The sequence below is a fragment of the Xenopus tropicalis genome, chromosome 5, assembly GCF_000004195.4.
Source record: "Xenopus tropicalis strain Nigerian chromosome 5, UCB_Xtro_10.0, whole genome shotgun sequence".
NCBI lineage: Eukaryota > Metazoa > Chordata > Amphibia > Anura > Pipidae > Xenopus > Xenopus tropicalis.
Genome location: NC_030681.2, coordinates 129,039,458 through 129,057,344, shown reverse-complemented (window position 1 = coordinate 129,057,344; position 17,887 = coordinate 129,039,458). Strand labels below are relative to the sequence as shown.

The following is a 17,887-nucleotide window of genomic DNA, read 5'->3' as shown; positions in this document are numbered from 1 at the left end:
ACAATTGTTACCATTTTTCTGTACTTATGTCAGTCACATTTCTTGTATTTTCCTGTATCAGTTGAGTGCATCATTTTTAAAAGGAATATTTGGTTATTATTAGCCTTTATTTGTATATTGCTGCTCTTTGAATCCCCCACATAAATACACTTGTACACCAATACCCTGGTGAATTGTATCATGAGCCAATTACTCTGCCTTTTTAGACTGTGGGGGGAACATGCATAGACACAGACATAGCACATTCGTTCTAAGCAGTGTATATTACTGTACTTACCCCACTCTGCTGCAAAAATACTTCAATAGCTTTATCTTGCTATAGTGATGTGCTTAGTACCTAAGCCTTTGTCTGCTGCAGGCCCTTGTAGTTAAAATGACCTTGATGTACAATAGGAAAAGGCACCTTGTAGTACCAGTATTGTATAATATATTATGTGGAATGTCCATTATATCAAGTACTGTCATAGTCTACATGGAAACAGCATGAACACACAATAAAGAAAGAACATAGTAGAGCAGTCATTAATACTTAAAAAATGAATACATCCATTAAGTTTAACCAGTGATATAATTACAGCTAATTAAGCAGAAGGGTAAGCATAGAGACTCTACATTTAGCTGCTGCTTGGTGAACGGGGGAATAGAGGGGGCACAAAGGGTTCCTGTTAACTACAGATATGTTTTGTCATAGCTTTAAGGTGGCCGGTGAAGAATGTGCTCTATTTTGTACTTTATAAAAATATAATGCTCCGGTACATGGGTGTGAGCAGAACTTACCATAGCTTCACCCCCAGCTTAATTCCATCTCTGTGCAGTTCTGTACAGGTTTGCTAATTCAGTAGATAGGGTATTGGCAGTCTACCTTAAATGACTTTTTAAGAACTGGTCTTCAATTTTTGGCTTTTCAGTTAGTGGAGACTATCAATATTGCACTTCATTTCTGCATTGACTGCCTACAGTATAGCAGCAAAAGAGTTCAGCTGAAAGAAGCCAGCCCTGCCGTATATTAGCACTATTTTGTACTGCACTTTTGGCTGATTGTGATAAGATTAGGCCTTTTTATTTGCCGCTGTGCAAGCTGTGAAATTCTAAGTATTCAGTCCCATGCTACATGTTGTATGAGGACATTTTACAGCAACAACAACTTTAGGGCTTTTGGGGTGAGCAGGGCTACCTTACAAAACATTGCCTTCCTCAGGATGTTCATTTTCAGCTAAATGTAGCCAGTAGGCTAAAATGGGCAGCAGGGGGCACTGTTGTTTGAAATGCATTTTAAAAACTGCTAATATCTAGGAAATTTAAAAAATATGTGTGCTCTAAACATTTTATATTACATTTACCTTCATACATTTACAACACAAACATAAAATAGACAGTTTGTATGCAATAAGTGACCTTTCTGCTCTCCCTTCCTTATTTCTCAGTACTTTCTTCTTCCTATTTATGCCATTGTTGATGAGCATCTCCTTATGTGTATTATTATTATTATTCCTTTCATATTTCACTCATTACTGCCATGCACAAATGCCCACAGCTACAAGGAATGGGGCCCTTCTGCCACCAATAAAAGGAGGGTATGCCAAGGCCTCGTGCTACGGCAGCAGCCTCTGGTACTTAGAGTTGAACTGCTTGTTATGTTTCTGCAGAGCACTCACATTTCACATCAAGGCTAAAGAATAATACAGCGTGTAGGTAACCAGAGCAAATTATATGCACACAATCGCAAACAAAACAAAACATTTTTCTTTGTGCTTTTCTCCCTTTCCAGTTTGCAACAGACCCCTGTAGTGAAAACCCATGTAACCATGGAAACTGCAGTCTCCTTGGCAATGGTTACCTGTGCATCTGTAGCGATGGGTTCACTGGGTTGAACTGTGACCAGGCACCTCTACACTCTGCAGAAATTGTTACTCCAAGTCATACAGAGCCCATCCATTCAACCACAGGGCCAAGGATCGAGGTGGCTCACTCCCCAGCGGCCCAGGAACTTCCAACATGGAGGCCAAGGGTGGGGCAGAAGGTTACAACTCTAAAGTGGGATGAAGTGCAGGTGAGAAATGGTCAAACCTCACTTTTGGGGTCTTTTTCTCTATACCGGCCTTGATATATATTTAAGCATTATTTACAATGCAACAAAGGTGTCTTCATTTCATACGTTTCTTTAATGTTCACCACTCTTTGAGTGGATTAAAATAGTCAGTCTTTCTGACTCTATCTATCATCTATCTATCTATCTATCTATCTATCTATCTATCTATCATCTATCTATCTATCTCTCATCTATCTATCTATCTATCTATCTATATATATCTATATATATATATATATATATATATATATATATATATATATATATATATATATATATATATTTATCTATCTATCTATCATCTATCTATTTCATCTTCCTATCTATCTATCTATCTATCTATCTATCTATCATCTATCTATCATCTATCATCTATCTATCTATCTATCATCTATCTATCTATATATATATCTATCTATCTACCTATCTATTTATCTATCTATCATCTATCTATTTCATCGTCCTATCTATCTATCTATCTATCTATCTATCTATCTATCTATCTATCTATCTATCATCTATCTATTATCTATCTCATCCATCTCATCTATACCATCTATCTATTTATCTATCTGGGTGTCTGTATGTCTGTCTGTTATTGGAATATCCCTTTCAGTCTTGGATACCGATGTTCCTTAGTGAAGCATAGGCCTCCGTTTCTGCCCTCTTGAAGTTGAAGCAAGTTGTTTACATGATTTCCCCTTTACCCTGGCTTACCTGTTACAAATAAATAAGTCAGAGTGACAGCCGTAAGTATCAGTGAGGTATTCTAACGTAAGATGTTTATTGCTTGTGCTGATTCCTTAGATGAGCAGCCTAAGAAGAAGATAAATAACATTCTTATTTCAGTCCTCTGCAAAAGCATAAGGATAAAATGGCATGACTGTCATAACAGCAGGAGGCTTTTATAGTGATTCATTTCAGAGATAAAAACAATACCAGATGTTAAAGCATACTTTAAATAACAGTATAACGAAAATAAAAATACCCAGAACTATCACAACAATACTCCGTCAGACAGTTTAGTATTTATAGTACCACAGCCGCACAGTATAAACAGATGTTCTGCACTCAGTGTTCTTATTGTTAATAAAGTGCTGTGGATCCACTAAAGCTCTGTTAAATAGTTGGGCAAAACCATTATTGCACACACCTGTATAGAACTGAATATATGTAAAAAAAAACCTGAAATAGCAATTGGGTGTGTTTTCAGTTGCTAATTATGTTATCCAGTCTCCATGTGGTTATTCCCTTTAGATCTGTCGGTGGAATAAGGATTTTACCAGCAGGATGTTGCATTTCACTTGCTGGCATTTCACTGTAGGGGCCTTTCCTGAAGGGGAAAATTATACATCATTTGTTACGGGACAAGCTGGGCTTTCTTATTCTTTAGAAATCTGTATGATTCATGAATCTTCCAATGCCAAATATGAATAGTTTTATGGAGATTTCTGACTTGTATGTAACTAAAACTCAGGACACTACCAAAATTCCAAAAGACCCACCACAGAAATCAACATACTGTACTTCAGATTCCAAGGCCAAAACCAGTAGGTTAACTCCAGGAAACCATATATTTTTAGAAAGCACATACTGTATGAGGGATCCAAAATAGGTAAATATGGCTTTCTATTCCAAACTACCAAACCACAAAGCTTTCCTTCATTTGTGGTCTTGAAATGGATTTCAACTAGGAACCTGCACACAGTGCCAGACTGGTGTATTTGGGGCTCATGGGAAGAAAGGAATCAAGGGCCCAACCTCTACACTACTCTGCCACCGTACTACTTCTCTAGCCCCAACTGATTACCACTCAACAGCAATCCGGCTCACCCACCAACATGCCTGGTGAAAAGGGCCCAACAAGATCAGGGCCCACCATGTTTTTTCCTAATGCCCTGTTGGGCCAGTCCAACCTTGAATTCACAGTAGCCCAGTATCCCAGTTTGGGTGCCAGTGTGGATGTGCTGCTTGCTGATCACCAAGATGGCGGCTGGGAACAGAAGGGGCACAGCTTAAGGTGGGGGGCAATGCTGTCAGGCAGCTCAGATGAAAGATTTACACAATATATTTGCTTAAAATGCTACTATTGCCTCAGTTAGTAAGCTAAAACTAGCATTATAATGCAAATGTAAGGTAAAAAAATTAAAAAAAAATTGGCATTAAAATGGCGTTTAAAAGATAAATACACAAAAGTGTCTGTAAACTTTCTTTCACCAAGAAACTAAAAAGTAGCAGTTGAGTCAGAAATCTATCTTTGCTGCAGATCTGCGTCAGGGCTGTAATTATACAAATGCCAAAGCTAGAGGACACCAGCCTTTCATACCCATATTCTGAGTACAGGTATGGGACCTGTTATCCAGAATGCTTGGGACCTGGGGTTTTCCAGATAAGGAATTTTTACGTAATTTGTAGCTCCATAACTTAAGTCTGCTAAAAATCATTTCAGTATTTAATAAACCGGCTAAACAGGCTTGTTTTGCATCCAATAAGGGGTAATCATATCTTAGTTGGGATCAAGTACAGGTACTGTTTTATTATTACAGAGAAAAGGGAATCATTTAACCATTAAATAAACCCAATAGGGCTGTTCTGCCCCCAATAAGGGGTAATTATATCTTAGTTGGGATCAAGTACAGGTACTGTTTTATTATTACAGAGAAAAGGGAATCATTTAACCATTAAATAAACCCAATAGGGCTGTTCTGCCCCAATAAGGGGTAATTATATCTTAGTTGGGATCAAGTACAGGTACTGTTTTATTATTACAGAGAAAAGGGAATCATTTAACCATGAAATAAACCCAATAGGGCTGTTCTGCCCCAATAAGGGGTAATTATATCTTAGTTGGGATCAAGTACAAGGTACTGTTTTATTATTACAGAGAAAAAGGAAATCATTTAACCATTAAATAAACCTAATAGGGCTGTTCTGCCCCCAATAAGGGGTAATTATATCTTAGTTGGGATCAAGTACAGGTACTGTTTTATTATTACAGAGAAAAAGGAAATACTTTTTAAAAATTAGAATAATTTGTTTATAATGGAGTCTATGGGAGATGGCCTTTCTGTAATTCAGAACTTTCTGGATAAGGGGTTTCCGGATAAGGGATCCCATACCTTTACTGCGATGGGGCAAGTCATTGTGAAACAAAGGCCCTAGTGTCACCAATATGGTGTCTGTTTTCAGGCCCAAATATGTATGGAGATTATAGAGTTCACGTAAGCCTCACAGTTTGAAAAACATAGCATTTGACCAATTAGAGCTAATTGGTTAGTGGGTTATTGCATTTAATAAGAAACTGAAGGCCATTTGCCTAGATCTGATACTAAGTTGCCCTTTGCATTGGAATGGGATTTATCTGGAAGAAGCAGCCATGGTGGGATGATAAAAACCAGGGCATTAGTTTGTGTATACTTGTACATCTCTTAAATACTAATAATATGGCACCTGTGCTTTTTTGTTTGCTGCAGATAATTCCAGATGTTGCGTGTGGAAACGCCAGCTCCAACACTTCCTCTGGAGGGAGGCTGGTTTCATTTGAAGTGGCAGAGAACACATCTGTGAAGTAAGACACTGGCTCAATGCCAAATGTTTGAAAAATTCCAATTTGCATTTAACTGAATTCTGTTCTATTGCCCTAGACATGTGGCTCCCACACTGTGGGATCCCCCCGGGGGGGAAGGGGCTTACAGCAGTGGCAGGGTGGGCTCATCCTGATGGCCAGTTAGAATAGGGGAGAATGGCCTTTTGGTCTATTAGATACACCTGAAAGGTTAGTTCAGTTGTGATTTTGGGTAAGTTTGCTGTCCTAGATATTTTTGTGTTCTCAAGTGAGGCCGTGGCCAAGATTGGACCCATGAGTGGGGCTTGAACTGAAAAAATGTGACCACCACTTCACTAGACCACGAATAGGCAACCTACTATCCTCCAGCAATAAAGCAGTAATTAATGTATTTGAGAGTAATTGGAAGAGAGCACACAAACCAGGTTTACTGATGCATATCCTGGGTCACTAATGTATATAAACCAATAAAATGCTTGCTTTCATTATTCTTACTTCAGACTTTTAAAGGCTACCTGCTGATTGGTTGCTATGGGTTCCCATTTCAGGGATAATTTGTTATAATCTGCAGAGCCCTGTGTTATAAAATTTGAAATATACTGTAACCCATACTAATATAGTCATTCTTCACAGTGCTGGTTGCCATTTAAACCATTTAGTCTTAACTAGATAATAGCCTGGTATTTTCTCTTTTTGATGACTAACAGATGCTATGGATATTGCACTGACCAATCTAATTACAGGATCTAAATCTTAAAGGTCTTTGTCTGGAAAAAAAACTTGAAAGCAGCTGGTTATGGATTATGGAACAGAAACTGACCTAAAAGCATAAAAGTGAAACATCTGGAATTTTAATATTCATATGTTACCCATTGCACTGCTGGATTCTCTATGTTCTTTGGAATTAGGGCATGTGTTGTTATTATGCAACCTGTCCCTCACACAGACGTGTTGTAGTTTAGAGGGGATCAAAGGTGCTGCCGAGCATATCACAGGGAAACAAATGTAGCCCGAGAGACCAATTCAACAGAAGAGGAGGGAAGGCATATGCACTGAACTGGGTGATCACTGCTGCAGCCATTTTAGAGAAAGCAGCACTTGGAACTAGTGGTAGTCAGTATTTCCACCTGGCTGATGTTTATCATAAAAGGGCTGCAATAGATTCATCTTTTATTTTCTTTTTGGGTCTGCCCTGTGGAAATATAAGAGGTGAATATGAGTTATTTATCTCATTTTGCTTTCCCTGTCTTCAATAAATATATGGTTGGGCCCCCACTTAGTCCATAGTTCCAAGAATATTGGGAAACTCAGGTTGCCACCTTTACCTTAGTGCAGGACCAAATCCAGGCTTGTTAGGTCAGGAACAATGGCATATGGGAATCTAGTTATAGCAACCTGGTCAAAATCCTGTGTCCCACAGTCAGAGTTTTCCAGGTTGTGAAACCCGGACAAGCAGTTTGGAACCAGACAGCCTGTGTAAAGATTGAACTGTCTGGTTCAAAACCAGACAGGTGGTAACCCTGCACCCAAAGTCTGTGTCAGACTGGATACCATTCAGTAAAGGTTACATGTAGTGATGAGCGAAAATGTCGCGCGTCAAAAAAAACTGTTGCCCACAGCTATTCTTTTGTTGCGCAGCTATTCTTTTGTTGCCCGTGGCTATTCTTTTGTCGCCCACAGCTATTATTTTGTTGCCCGTGGCTATTATTTTGTCGCGCAGCAAATTTTTTCGCGGCGAATTCATTTCGCCCATCACTAGTTACACGTTACAATTATGATTTTTCCCATGACCACTTGTCGCGGGAAATATTGTTCATCCATTCTACTAACTCTGAAAGTGGAATCGTCAGATATGCAGGTAGAAACAAGATATGACCAATATCCAAGGCTTTAGCCAATGTCAGGTGCCTCATCTGCCACCATACACGCATCAATTAACGTTTCATAGGATAATATCGGTTCATGTATGGCCATCTTAACTCTGCAGCAAAACTGTAGAGGCCCTGAGAATGTGACCTGTAGTGTGGCTCTGCCATAGGTACATTCTCTACATTGTTCTCACCTTGTACATTCCATGGAAATTTAATTCTAAAGCAGAGGCTTTTTCTTCAAGTATGTAACCTCCATAGTAGCACCAGTTGCCTGAGACCTGGAAAGGCTCCTGTATGCATCTGTGTTCAGTTTTCCCACCGAATCCTGCTGTGTTGCATAGCAGTTGCAAGTCTGTTCTGGGTTGTGCACGTGAATAAATAAAGGTTCATTTGTAATAATGGAACACAGTGACCTTCATATTCTGCTAGAGGACACAATTCATGCTGATTCATCACTTCCTATTGCAAAACTCTTGTGTCACTTCCCATTTGCAGAGAGGTCTGTAATTTATATATTTGTTATACATGGTATTACAGTATTTTCATTACTCCCATAACGTAACTATTGGCTTTATATAGAGAATTGTAAATTATATATTGTAAATTACAAGGATATTAGAAGACACTGAGAAATTCCATGACCACATAAAGGCTCCAGTAAATCATGTGAGATGAATGACATCACTGAACACCTATTATTACTGATGACATCAATAAGCTATATTTTGCTGGTTATTCATTGCTTCTGCCTATTATATAGTATTAGCAAAGTGTGCACTGGTCTAGTTACCAATAGCAACAAATCTTATTGTAAGTTCAATAGACCAACTAAGTGAGTTACGGGACATAGTTACCGCCTGGCAGCTATTTTACCAACATGCATATATATTCATGTATGTGTCTTTACCAGGCTTGGCTCACATTTTCCATTCGTGCAGTTGCAGATCTGCAACTCTCAGCATCCCCTGGTGGTTAGAATGACTCCTTTTTTGGATATACTGTATGAAATATAGGTACAGGTATGGGATCTGGTATTGGAAACCCATTATACAGAAAGTTCTGAATTACAGAAAGGTCATCTCCCATAGACTCAATTATAAGCAAATAATCCTAATTTTTAAAACTGATTTCCTTTTTCTCTGTAATAATAAAACAGAACCTTGTACTTGATCCCAACTAAGATATAATTGTATGTATGTATGTATAACTTTATTTATAAAGCGCCACAAGGGTACGCAGCGCTGTAAAGTCCTACAGAATACAAAATTACACACAGGGAGGACAAGTGATATAATAAATAAATACAATAAATATATATGTATATACATATAAGTGCCATGTGGTATGAGACACAGTAGGAAGAAGGTCCCTGCCCATAGAGCTTACAATCTAAGTGGTTGGGTAACATACAGGCACAAACTGGAAGGTAAGAGTGCATCAGGTATGGGCATTTGTCCTTAAGTGCAGGACTGGGCAAAATAATGTTTTAGTGTTCCAGAAGGTAGTATCTGAGTTTTATCTTTCAGGGATAGAGTTCCAGAGGTAAGGAGCAGCGAGATAGAAGGGTTAAGACGAGAGAGTGCAGTGGGTGTGGATGGTGTAAAGAGACGGAGGCTCTGAGAGGAGCGGAGGAGACGACCAGGAACATGTAGGGGGACCAGTGAAGAAATGTAGTGAGGAGCAGAGGAGTGAAGGGCTTTGAATGTCAGCAGAAGGATTTTGTAAGCTATCCTTTCCTTAACAGGTAACCATGCAAGAGAGCTTAATTGAGGCTGAACAGGTTCCCTCTTCGGAGAGAGCAGGAGGATCCTGGCAGCAGAGTTTAAATTAATTCTTATTGGAAGTAAAACAACCCTATTGGGTTTAATTAATGTTTAAGTGGTTTATTTCTAGACTAGACAGAGATCCAAATGATGGAAAGATCCCATCTCCAGAAAACCCCAGGTCCTGAGCATCTGGATAACAGGTCCCATACCTCTATTGCTTTATAGCGAAGTTTGAAGAATATTGTAAAAATATAACTCTACTTAAGCAGAGATTAAGAAGTGTGAATACAATATGTTTAGTAATACTACGGGGGTGGTTATAGTCAGATTTTTTAAACAAATCATTATCTTGGTCCATCTATCTATCAATCTATCTGCCTATAATTTCCTGCTGTTATACGGAGGAAGCCAGACTGCTCTGTCTCCATACTGTTCTGTTTGTCCTTCTCTCACCAGATGTACTATCTTGTTTTATTCTCTCCCATTCCATCCCTCACTATGAATTTCAGTCTGGGTAGTTGTTTTTTTCCATCTTTTTCTTCCCTGCTAATTTATCCTCAGTATTCCAAGCCATCTGTTGCAGCTTCATTTTGTTACCCTTAAACTGCAGTCTTTCGGGGTCTGTTGGGAGCTATAGTTCAAAGTAAGCTGCGGAGCTGCAAGTTAGACTTATGTGACTTAAATATTCTCAGTATTATTTCCCCAATCTATACATATATGTTTCTTCTTTCCAAGGACATTTTCTGTGGCCACATTTTTATCTGCTTCGTGCCTCTACCTTGAAGATACAGCTGGGGCTCTGAGGGAACTTTATGGCAGTACATTTGATACTGCAATCAGCAGCGCTTCACTGAGACTTCAGGGACTAATAATAACAAAAAGATGTATTGTCACTAAAATAGGTCACTTTTTACTCTTAAGACTTTTCAGAAATGTGTGGCAGCCTTTACTAACTCTTTTCCTGCCACACTCTGCTGGAATATTAGGAATCAGTAAAGGGAATCTATCAACTGGTGTATGCAGCATAACGCTTGCCGGAGCATTATATTGGCCAAATTAGAACAAGTATGGGACCTGTTATCCAGAATGCTCGGGACCTGGGGTTTTCTGGATAAGGGATCTATCTGTAATTTGGATCTCCATAACTTAAGTCTGCTAAAAATCATTCAAATATTGAATAAACCCAATAGGATTGTTTTGCCCCCAATAAGGATTAAATATATGTCAGTTGGGATCAAGTACAAGGTACTGTTTTATTATTACAGAGAAAAAGGAAATCATTTTGAAAAATTAGAATTATTGGCTTATAATGGAGTCTATGGGAGATGGCCTTTCCTTAATTCGGAACTTTCTGGATAATGGGTTTCCGGATAAGGGATCCCATGCCTGTATTCTTTTCCCAACCACAGTGCAGCCTTTATTAGTTTGTATCTGCCCATCTAGAACATATAAATAATAAAAAAAAAAATTGTTACTTATCCTTTGCTGATTGAGTTTTCCTCTGCTTGTGTATTGTAAGGATCTCCCAGGATGCAACTGCGGCCCTGATTCTCCTGTGGAAAGTGACAGCCAGTGGCTTCAAACAGTGCTCACTTATAGATGGAAGGAGTGTTACCCTGCTGCAGGCGCTGGGGGGGCTTGTGCTCCCTGATGAAGTGTTAGCCCTTGGAAACAACTATTTTATTGGTACGTGTTTCTGTGTGATGAAAGTGGCAGTGCATAGGATATCAATTTCAACAAGTGAATCAATTTTCAAATGACATTAGGAATCTCATTCCTGTACTGGCTCTGGTTATGTAAAAGAGCAGGATATAAAAGAGAGTTAAAATTCCAGTACCTTCCTACAGCTTAAGAATTATGACGCTGAAGGGCTATTTTTGCATCAACGAGGGAATCAATATCTGCGGCCTCACTTACTGTAACCCAGAGCTATAATAGAAGTGTGCTGGCAATTACATGAGAGAGGTGAAAAATGCAAATTCTACCTTTATAAAGCACCAACATATCCCATTTTACAGAGGTTATACATCAGGCCTTGCCCTAGTAGAGCTTACAATCTAAGGCTCCTATATCATTCACATACACAATTTAATCTGAAGCCACTCATTTGCAGATTGCAGTTATATATTTTTTTAAGGCAAATCTTCCTTACTGGCCTAAATAAAATCTGGTGCCTTTGTGGAAGCCGGGAATGAAAATTAAAAGTGCTGATATCTGATCACTGCGAAACTCTAGAGGTTGATTTAGCTACAGATTGGAGGGCATTGTGGCCTTGTCAGCGAATGCAGCCTTTGTGCTTTCTGTAATTACCACAAGCATTCGTCTTGCAGAGCCCTGTGCTAAATGCTTGGCAATGACAGATGTACAGAGCCAGACCCACATCTACAGGATATGAAGCAGCTGGGCACTGCAGGCTCCCACATACACACTGATATCAGACACAGGAGGCCCAACCCTTGATAATGCCTAGAAAATGTCCCTACTGACCTGCATTTTACATAAAACAACCCAAATGTAAAACAACGTTTCATATAAATAAACCCTTTTCATGAAAAATGTATATAGTGTATAGTATATGCTATTGGAAAAAGCCATATGATGTATTTGTCTGTCCCTCTGGCTTATATAGGACACTGTGCTCACAAACCAAGGGCATATATACCTGCTAGATTACATCAGATTGGAATCTTAGAGGTTTTGTTTTTTTTCAGGCTTTGTCAACGACTCTGTTAGTAAATCAATCGTGGCTTTACGTCTCAGTGTGGTGGTAAAGATCACAGACTGTGTACCTGAGGGAAGCTTGCCAGATGCTCTGCAGTGCCATGGGAAAGGAGATTGTCTTACCAAAACTACAGAGGTGAGTGCAGGATCATAATCAGGTATCAGTGTAATTGTCATTTCTATCTAGAGAGCTCAAGCTTCTGATACCATGAGTCTGTATTCTGAACATTCTAGGCAACTAGGTTGCTGATCATTGTTACTTGCCTTGGGCGCTGGTCCAGGTTGGCCGGCACTGGTTTTTATGATAAGCTGATCATAGAGTGCACTGTTTAATCAATGTCTATGGATAATATTTTATTTTACCATGGTGGAACAAAGAGATAGGAACATCCCTCACTTGTTACCAGAAGACAAGACTATTTTGCTGTTCCTATTTACTGGTTTGACAATGTAAAATTATTTTGCTTTTTGGACAGACGATTTGTATCTGGAACTGTGCGGTCACCATCTGCACAACAGTTTTATTATGCCATGGAATTGGAATCTCTGCACTGTCATTATTTCTACTAACACATGATCATAGCCATTTAATCATTTCTACTAACATGTGATCATAGCATGTTCCACAGAATTGCAGTCTTTAGAATGTGGTAGTTAAACACTTACAAACAGTACAGGTATCGGACCCCTTAACCGGAAACCCAAATTACGGAAATATCTCCCATAGACTCCATTTTAATTAAACAATTCACATTTTTAAAAATGGTTTCCTTTTTCTCTGTAGTAATAAAACAGTAACTTGTACTTGATCCCAACTAAGATATAATTACTCCTCATTGGAGCCAAAACCATTCTATTGGGTTTAATTACTGTTTAAATAATTTTTTTAGTAGACTTAATGTGGGAGATCCAAATTACAGAAAGACCCCTTATCCGGAAAACCCCAGGTCCCAAGCATTCTGGATAATGGGTCCCATACCGTACTAATGTATAAACGCAGTCATCCCCACAGGGCTGTTATATGGGAGTCTTCAGACTATTTGATTGCACCATATACACTACTATATGATAAGAGGTCTTTGCGATGGTCAGTAATGTGCCTTCATTGTGAGGCCCAGCCAGGCACTGCCCAGAATTAATATGTCTAAGATTAACATTTATTTGCTACGTTACACAAGTTAGAGCTTACATATGTACAAAGATCCTTAGGAATCTCTTTGGCCTCATGGGGCCATATTTAGCATTATAAAAACAAGGTCAGCTTTTCGGTGTTAGGGCCTGGATGAAAATATATTCCGACTCACGGGTCAGTCAGGTATGGTTGACATACAACTCCCAGAACCCCCCTGAACAGCCACAAATCATTAGAAGACGAAATTCCTCCTCTGGACAAAAGAACTTGGGCTGCAGCTTTATATAGTCATAGAGCTCCCCAATTATGGTGGGTAAGCTCACAATCCACCCCAAAACCCTACACACTTTCCAGAAATCCCTACACACAATTTGGGGCTATCCAAAGTCCAGGATTCACTAAAACAATGTGGGCCATTGGATAAACCCAAGCCTTTTGACTTACAGTGGAGGAAATAATTATTTGACCCCTCACTGATTTTGTAAGTTTGTCCAATGACAAAGAAATGAAAAGTCTCAGAACAGTATCATTTCAATGGTAGGTTTATTTTAACAGTGGCAGATAGCACATCAAAAGGAAAATCGAAAAAATAACTTTAAATAAAAGATAGCAACTGATTTGCATTTCATTGAGTGAAATAAGTTTTTGAACCCCTACCAACCATTAAGAGTTCTGGCTCCCACAGAGTGGTTAGACACTTCTACTCAATTAGTCAACCTCATTAAGGACACCTGTCTTAACTAGTCACCTGCATAAAAGACACCTGTCCACAGAATCAATCAATCAAGCAGACTCCAAACTCTCCAACATGGGAAAGACCAAAGAGCTGTCCAAGGATGTCAGAGACAAAATTGTAGACCTGCACAAGGCTGGAATGGGCTACAAAACCATTAGCAAGAAGCTGGGAGAGAAGGTGACAACTGTTGGTGCGATTGTTCGAAAATGGAAGGAGCACAAAATGACCATCAATCGACCTCGCTCTGGGGCTCCACACAAGATCTCACCTCGTGGGGTGTCAATGATTCTGAGAAAGGTGAAAAAGCATCCTAGAACTACACGGGAGGAGTTAGTTAATGACCTCAAATTAGCAGGGACCACAGTCACCAAGAAAACCATTGGAAACACATTACACCGCAATGGATTAAAATCCTGCAGGGCTCGCAAGGTCCCCCTGCTCAAGCAGGCACATGTGCAGGCCCGTCTGAAGTTTGCCAATGAACACCTGAATGATTCTGTGAGTGACTGGGAGAAGGTGCTGTGGTCTGATGAGACCAAAATAGAGCTCTTTGGCATTAACTCAACTCGCTGTGTTTGGAGGAAGAAAAATGCTGCCTATGACCCCCAAAACACCGTCCCCACCGTCAAGCATGGGGGTGGAAACATTTTGCTTTGGGGGTGTTTTTCTGCTAAGGGCACAGGACAACTTATTCGCATTAACGGGAAAATGGACGGAGCCATGTATCGTGAAATCCTGAACGACAACCTCCTTCTCTCTGCCAGGAAACTGAAAATGGGTCGTGGATGGGTGTTCCAGCACGACAATGACCCAAAACATACAGCAAAGGCAACAAAGGAGTGGCTCAAGAAGAAGCACATTAAGGTCATGGAGTGGCCTAGTCAGTCTCCGGACCTTAATCCAATAGAAAACCTATGGAGGGAGCTCAAGCTCAGAGTTGCACAGAGACAGCCTCGAAACCTTAGGGATTTAGAGATGATCTGCAAAGAGGAGTGGACCAAAATTCCTCCTAAAATGTGCGCAAACTTGGTCATCAATTACAAGAAACGTTTGACCTCTGTGCTTGCAAACAAGGGTTTTTCCACTAAGTATTAAGTCTTTTTTTGTTAGAGGGTTCAAAAACTTATTTCACTCAATGAAATGCAAATCAGTTGCTATCTTTTATTTAAAGTTATTTTTTCGATTTTCCTTTTGATGTGCTATCTGCCACTGTTAAAATAAACCTACCATTGAAATGATACTGTTCTGAGACTTTTCATTTCTTTGTCATTGGACAAACTTACAAAATCAGTGAGGGGTCAAATAATTATTTCCTCCACTGTATATCATGTGAATCCTTCGCACCCAGCTTTTCATTACTACACAATCTCTTGCACTTTCTGTTGCAAATGACCTGATCTTCCCATGCTGACCTCTGCCTTGTCCTTAAATTAGCATATATTTAATTAAAAATAGTAATAATTTTTAACAAAAAATTAAGAATATCAATTCTCACATTTGCATAGAACACGGTTGTCTATAACATAAAAAAAATATTTAAGGTGACTTGCCCTTTAGGCTTAAGACAAGTATTGCAATAAAAGAACCTTCCCCAACACAATGACGGGACTAAGCGCTGCAGGGTTTTCTATAAGCTCCTGCAAAGTGTAGAGATTGATAGGATAACCAGTGAGGAAAAATGCCTTACTTTTAGCCATTGCCTTCGACAGTGATGAGACCCCAGAAGTACTGGCGAGCTTTAGTCTTACACAGGGCTATTCATATATAGGCAGTAGAGTGGGCCGCTCTTTCTCCTTACTCCATTAGTAAACAAAATATTATCACCTCAATTTTCAGACCCAGTGACCTCCCTACAACCCGACACTGGCCACACTCCTGAGATGGGTTTTACCCCTGTGCCATATACAGTGGTGTGAAAAACTATTTGCCCCCTTCCTGATTTCTTATTCTTTTGCATGTTTGTCACACAAAATGTTTCTGCTCATCAAACACATTTAACTATTAGTCAAAGATAACACAAGTAAACACAAAATGCAGTTTTTAAATGAGGGTTTTTATTATTTAGGGAGAAAAAAAATCCAAACCTACATGGCCCTGTGTGAAAAAGTAATTGCCCCCTGAACCTAATAACTGGTTGGGCCACCCTTAGCAGCAATAACTGCAATCAAGCATTTGCGATAACTTGCAACGAGTCTTTTACATCGCTCTGGAGGAATTTTTGCCCACTCATCTTTGCAGAATTGTTGTAATTCAGCTTTATTTGAGGGTTTTCTAGCATGAACCACCTTTTTAAGGTCATGCCACAACATCTCAATAGGATTCAGGTCAGGACTTTGACTAGGCCACTCCAAAGTCTTCATTTTGTTTTTCTTCAGCCATTCAGAGGTGGATTTGCTGGTGTGTTTTGGGTCATTGTCCTGCTGCAGCACCCAAGATCGCTTCAGCTTGACTTGACGAACAGATGGCCGGACATTCTCCTTCAGGATTTTTTGGTAGACAGTAGAATTCATGGTTCCATCTATCACAGCAAGCCTTCCAGGTCCTGAAGCAGCAAAACAACCCCAGACCATCACACTACCACCACCATATTTTACTGTTGGTATGATGTTCTTTTTCTGAAATGCGGTGTTACTTTTACGCCAGATGTAACGGGACACGCACCTTCCAAAAAGTTCAACTTTTGTCTCGTCGGTCCACAAGGTATTTTCCCAAAAGTCTTGGCAATCATTGAGATGTTTTTTAGCAAAATTGAGACGAACCATAATGTTCTTTTTGCTTAAAAGTGGTTTGTGCCGTTTTTGCCCAGTCTCTTTCTTATGGTGGAGTCGTGAACACTGCCCTTAATTCAGGCAAGTGAGGCCTGCAGTTCTTTAGATGTTGTCCTGGGGTCTTTTGTGGCCTCTCGGATGAGTTGTCTCTGCGCTCTTGGGGTAATTTTGGTCGGCCGGCCACTCCTGGGAAGGTTCCCCACTGTTCCATGTTTGTGCCATTTGTGGATAATGGCTCTCACTGTGGTTCGCTGGAGTCCCAAAGCTTTAGAAATGGCTTTATAACCTTTACCAGACTGATAGATCTCAATTACTTTTGTTCTCATTTGTTCCTGAATTTCTTTGGATCTTGGCATGATGTCTAGCTTTTGAGGTGCTTTTGGTCTACTTCTCTGTGTCAGGTAGCTCCTATTTAAGTGATTTCTTGATTGAAACAGGTGTGGCAGTAATCAGGCCTGGGGGTGACTACAGAAATTGAACTCAGGTGTGATAAACCACAGTTAAGTTATTTTTTAACAAGGGGGGCAATCACTTTTTCACACAGGGCCATGTAGATTTGGAGTTTTTTTTCTCCCTTAATAACGTAAACCTTCATTTAAAAACTGCATTTTGTGTTCAATTATGTTATCTTTGACTAATAGTTAACGGTTTTTGATGAGCAGAAACATTTAAGTGTGACAAACATGCAAAAGAATAAGAAATCAGGAAGGGGGCAAATAGTTTTTCACACCACTGTATAGTGCCTGACTGACAACTTCTTTCACCAGTTAATAGTAGAACAAATGTGGCTTTCTGCCACCAGCAGAACCAGTACCCTTGCTTACTTACTTAGCCCTTGCTTACTTACTATATGTTCACATCTTTGGATAAGAGAATCCAAACTGATCATTCATTTATTTTTTCTAAAATCTCACTAAATGAGGGAATCTCTACCAATCTAAATATGCAGTCTAAACCAATGTTTTTTTTATCTCATGTGGGGCCTACAGGGGACCTGTAGGGAGTGGGCTGTATATATGGGTTTGATGTGCCCATCACAGTTAATTAAGAGGAAACTGACCTGGTTTACCTACATGGTGATGATTAAAGTGGAACTCTGGCTTCCGAACCAAAATTTATTAAAGAGCCCCACAGAACACAGAAACCCTTAATATATCACTGTAATCTGTTCCTTCGAAAAGTATGAAAAAATAAATTTTTTATATGTGAAATCCACATTGCAAAACAGTTCTTCTCTTT

At 39.5% G+C, this 17,887-nt stretch overlaps 1 protein-coding gene across 1 annotated transcript in view; it reads left to right on the top strand.

Annotated features, from left to right (window-relative positions):
* The window catches only part of dner (delta/notch like EGF repeat containing), a 96,773-nt gene that overhangs the window by 55,012 nt on the left and 23,874 nt on the right, over positions 1 to 17,887 (top strand). Inside the window, 4 exon segments of the mRNA NM_001122791.1 lie at positions 1,769 to 2,050; positions 5,563 to 5,657; positions 10,811 to 10,977; positions 12,003 to 12,148. Of these exon segments, the coding sequence (NP_001116263.1) occupies positions 1,769 to 2,050; positions 5,563 to 5,657; positions 10,811 to 10,977; positions 12,003 to 12,148 (690 nt within the window).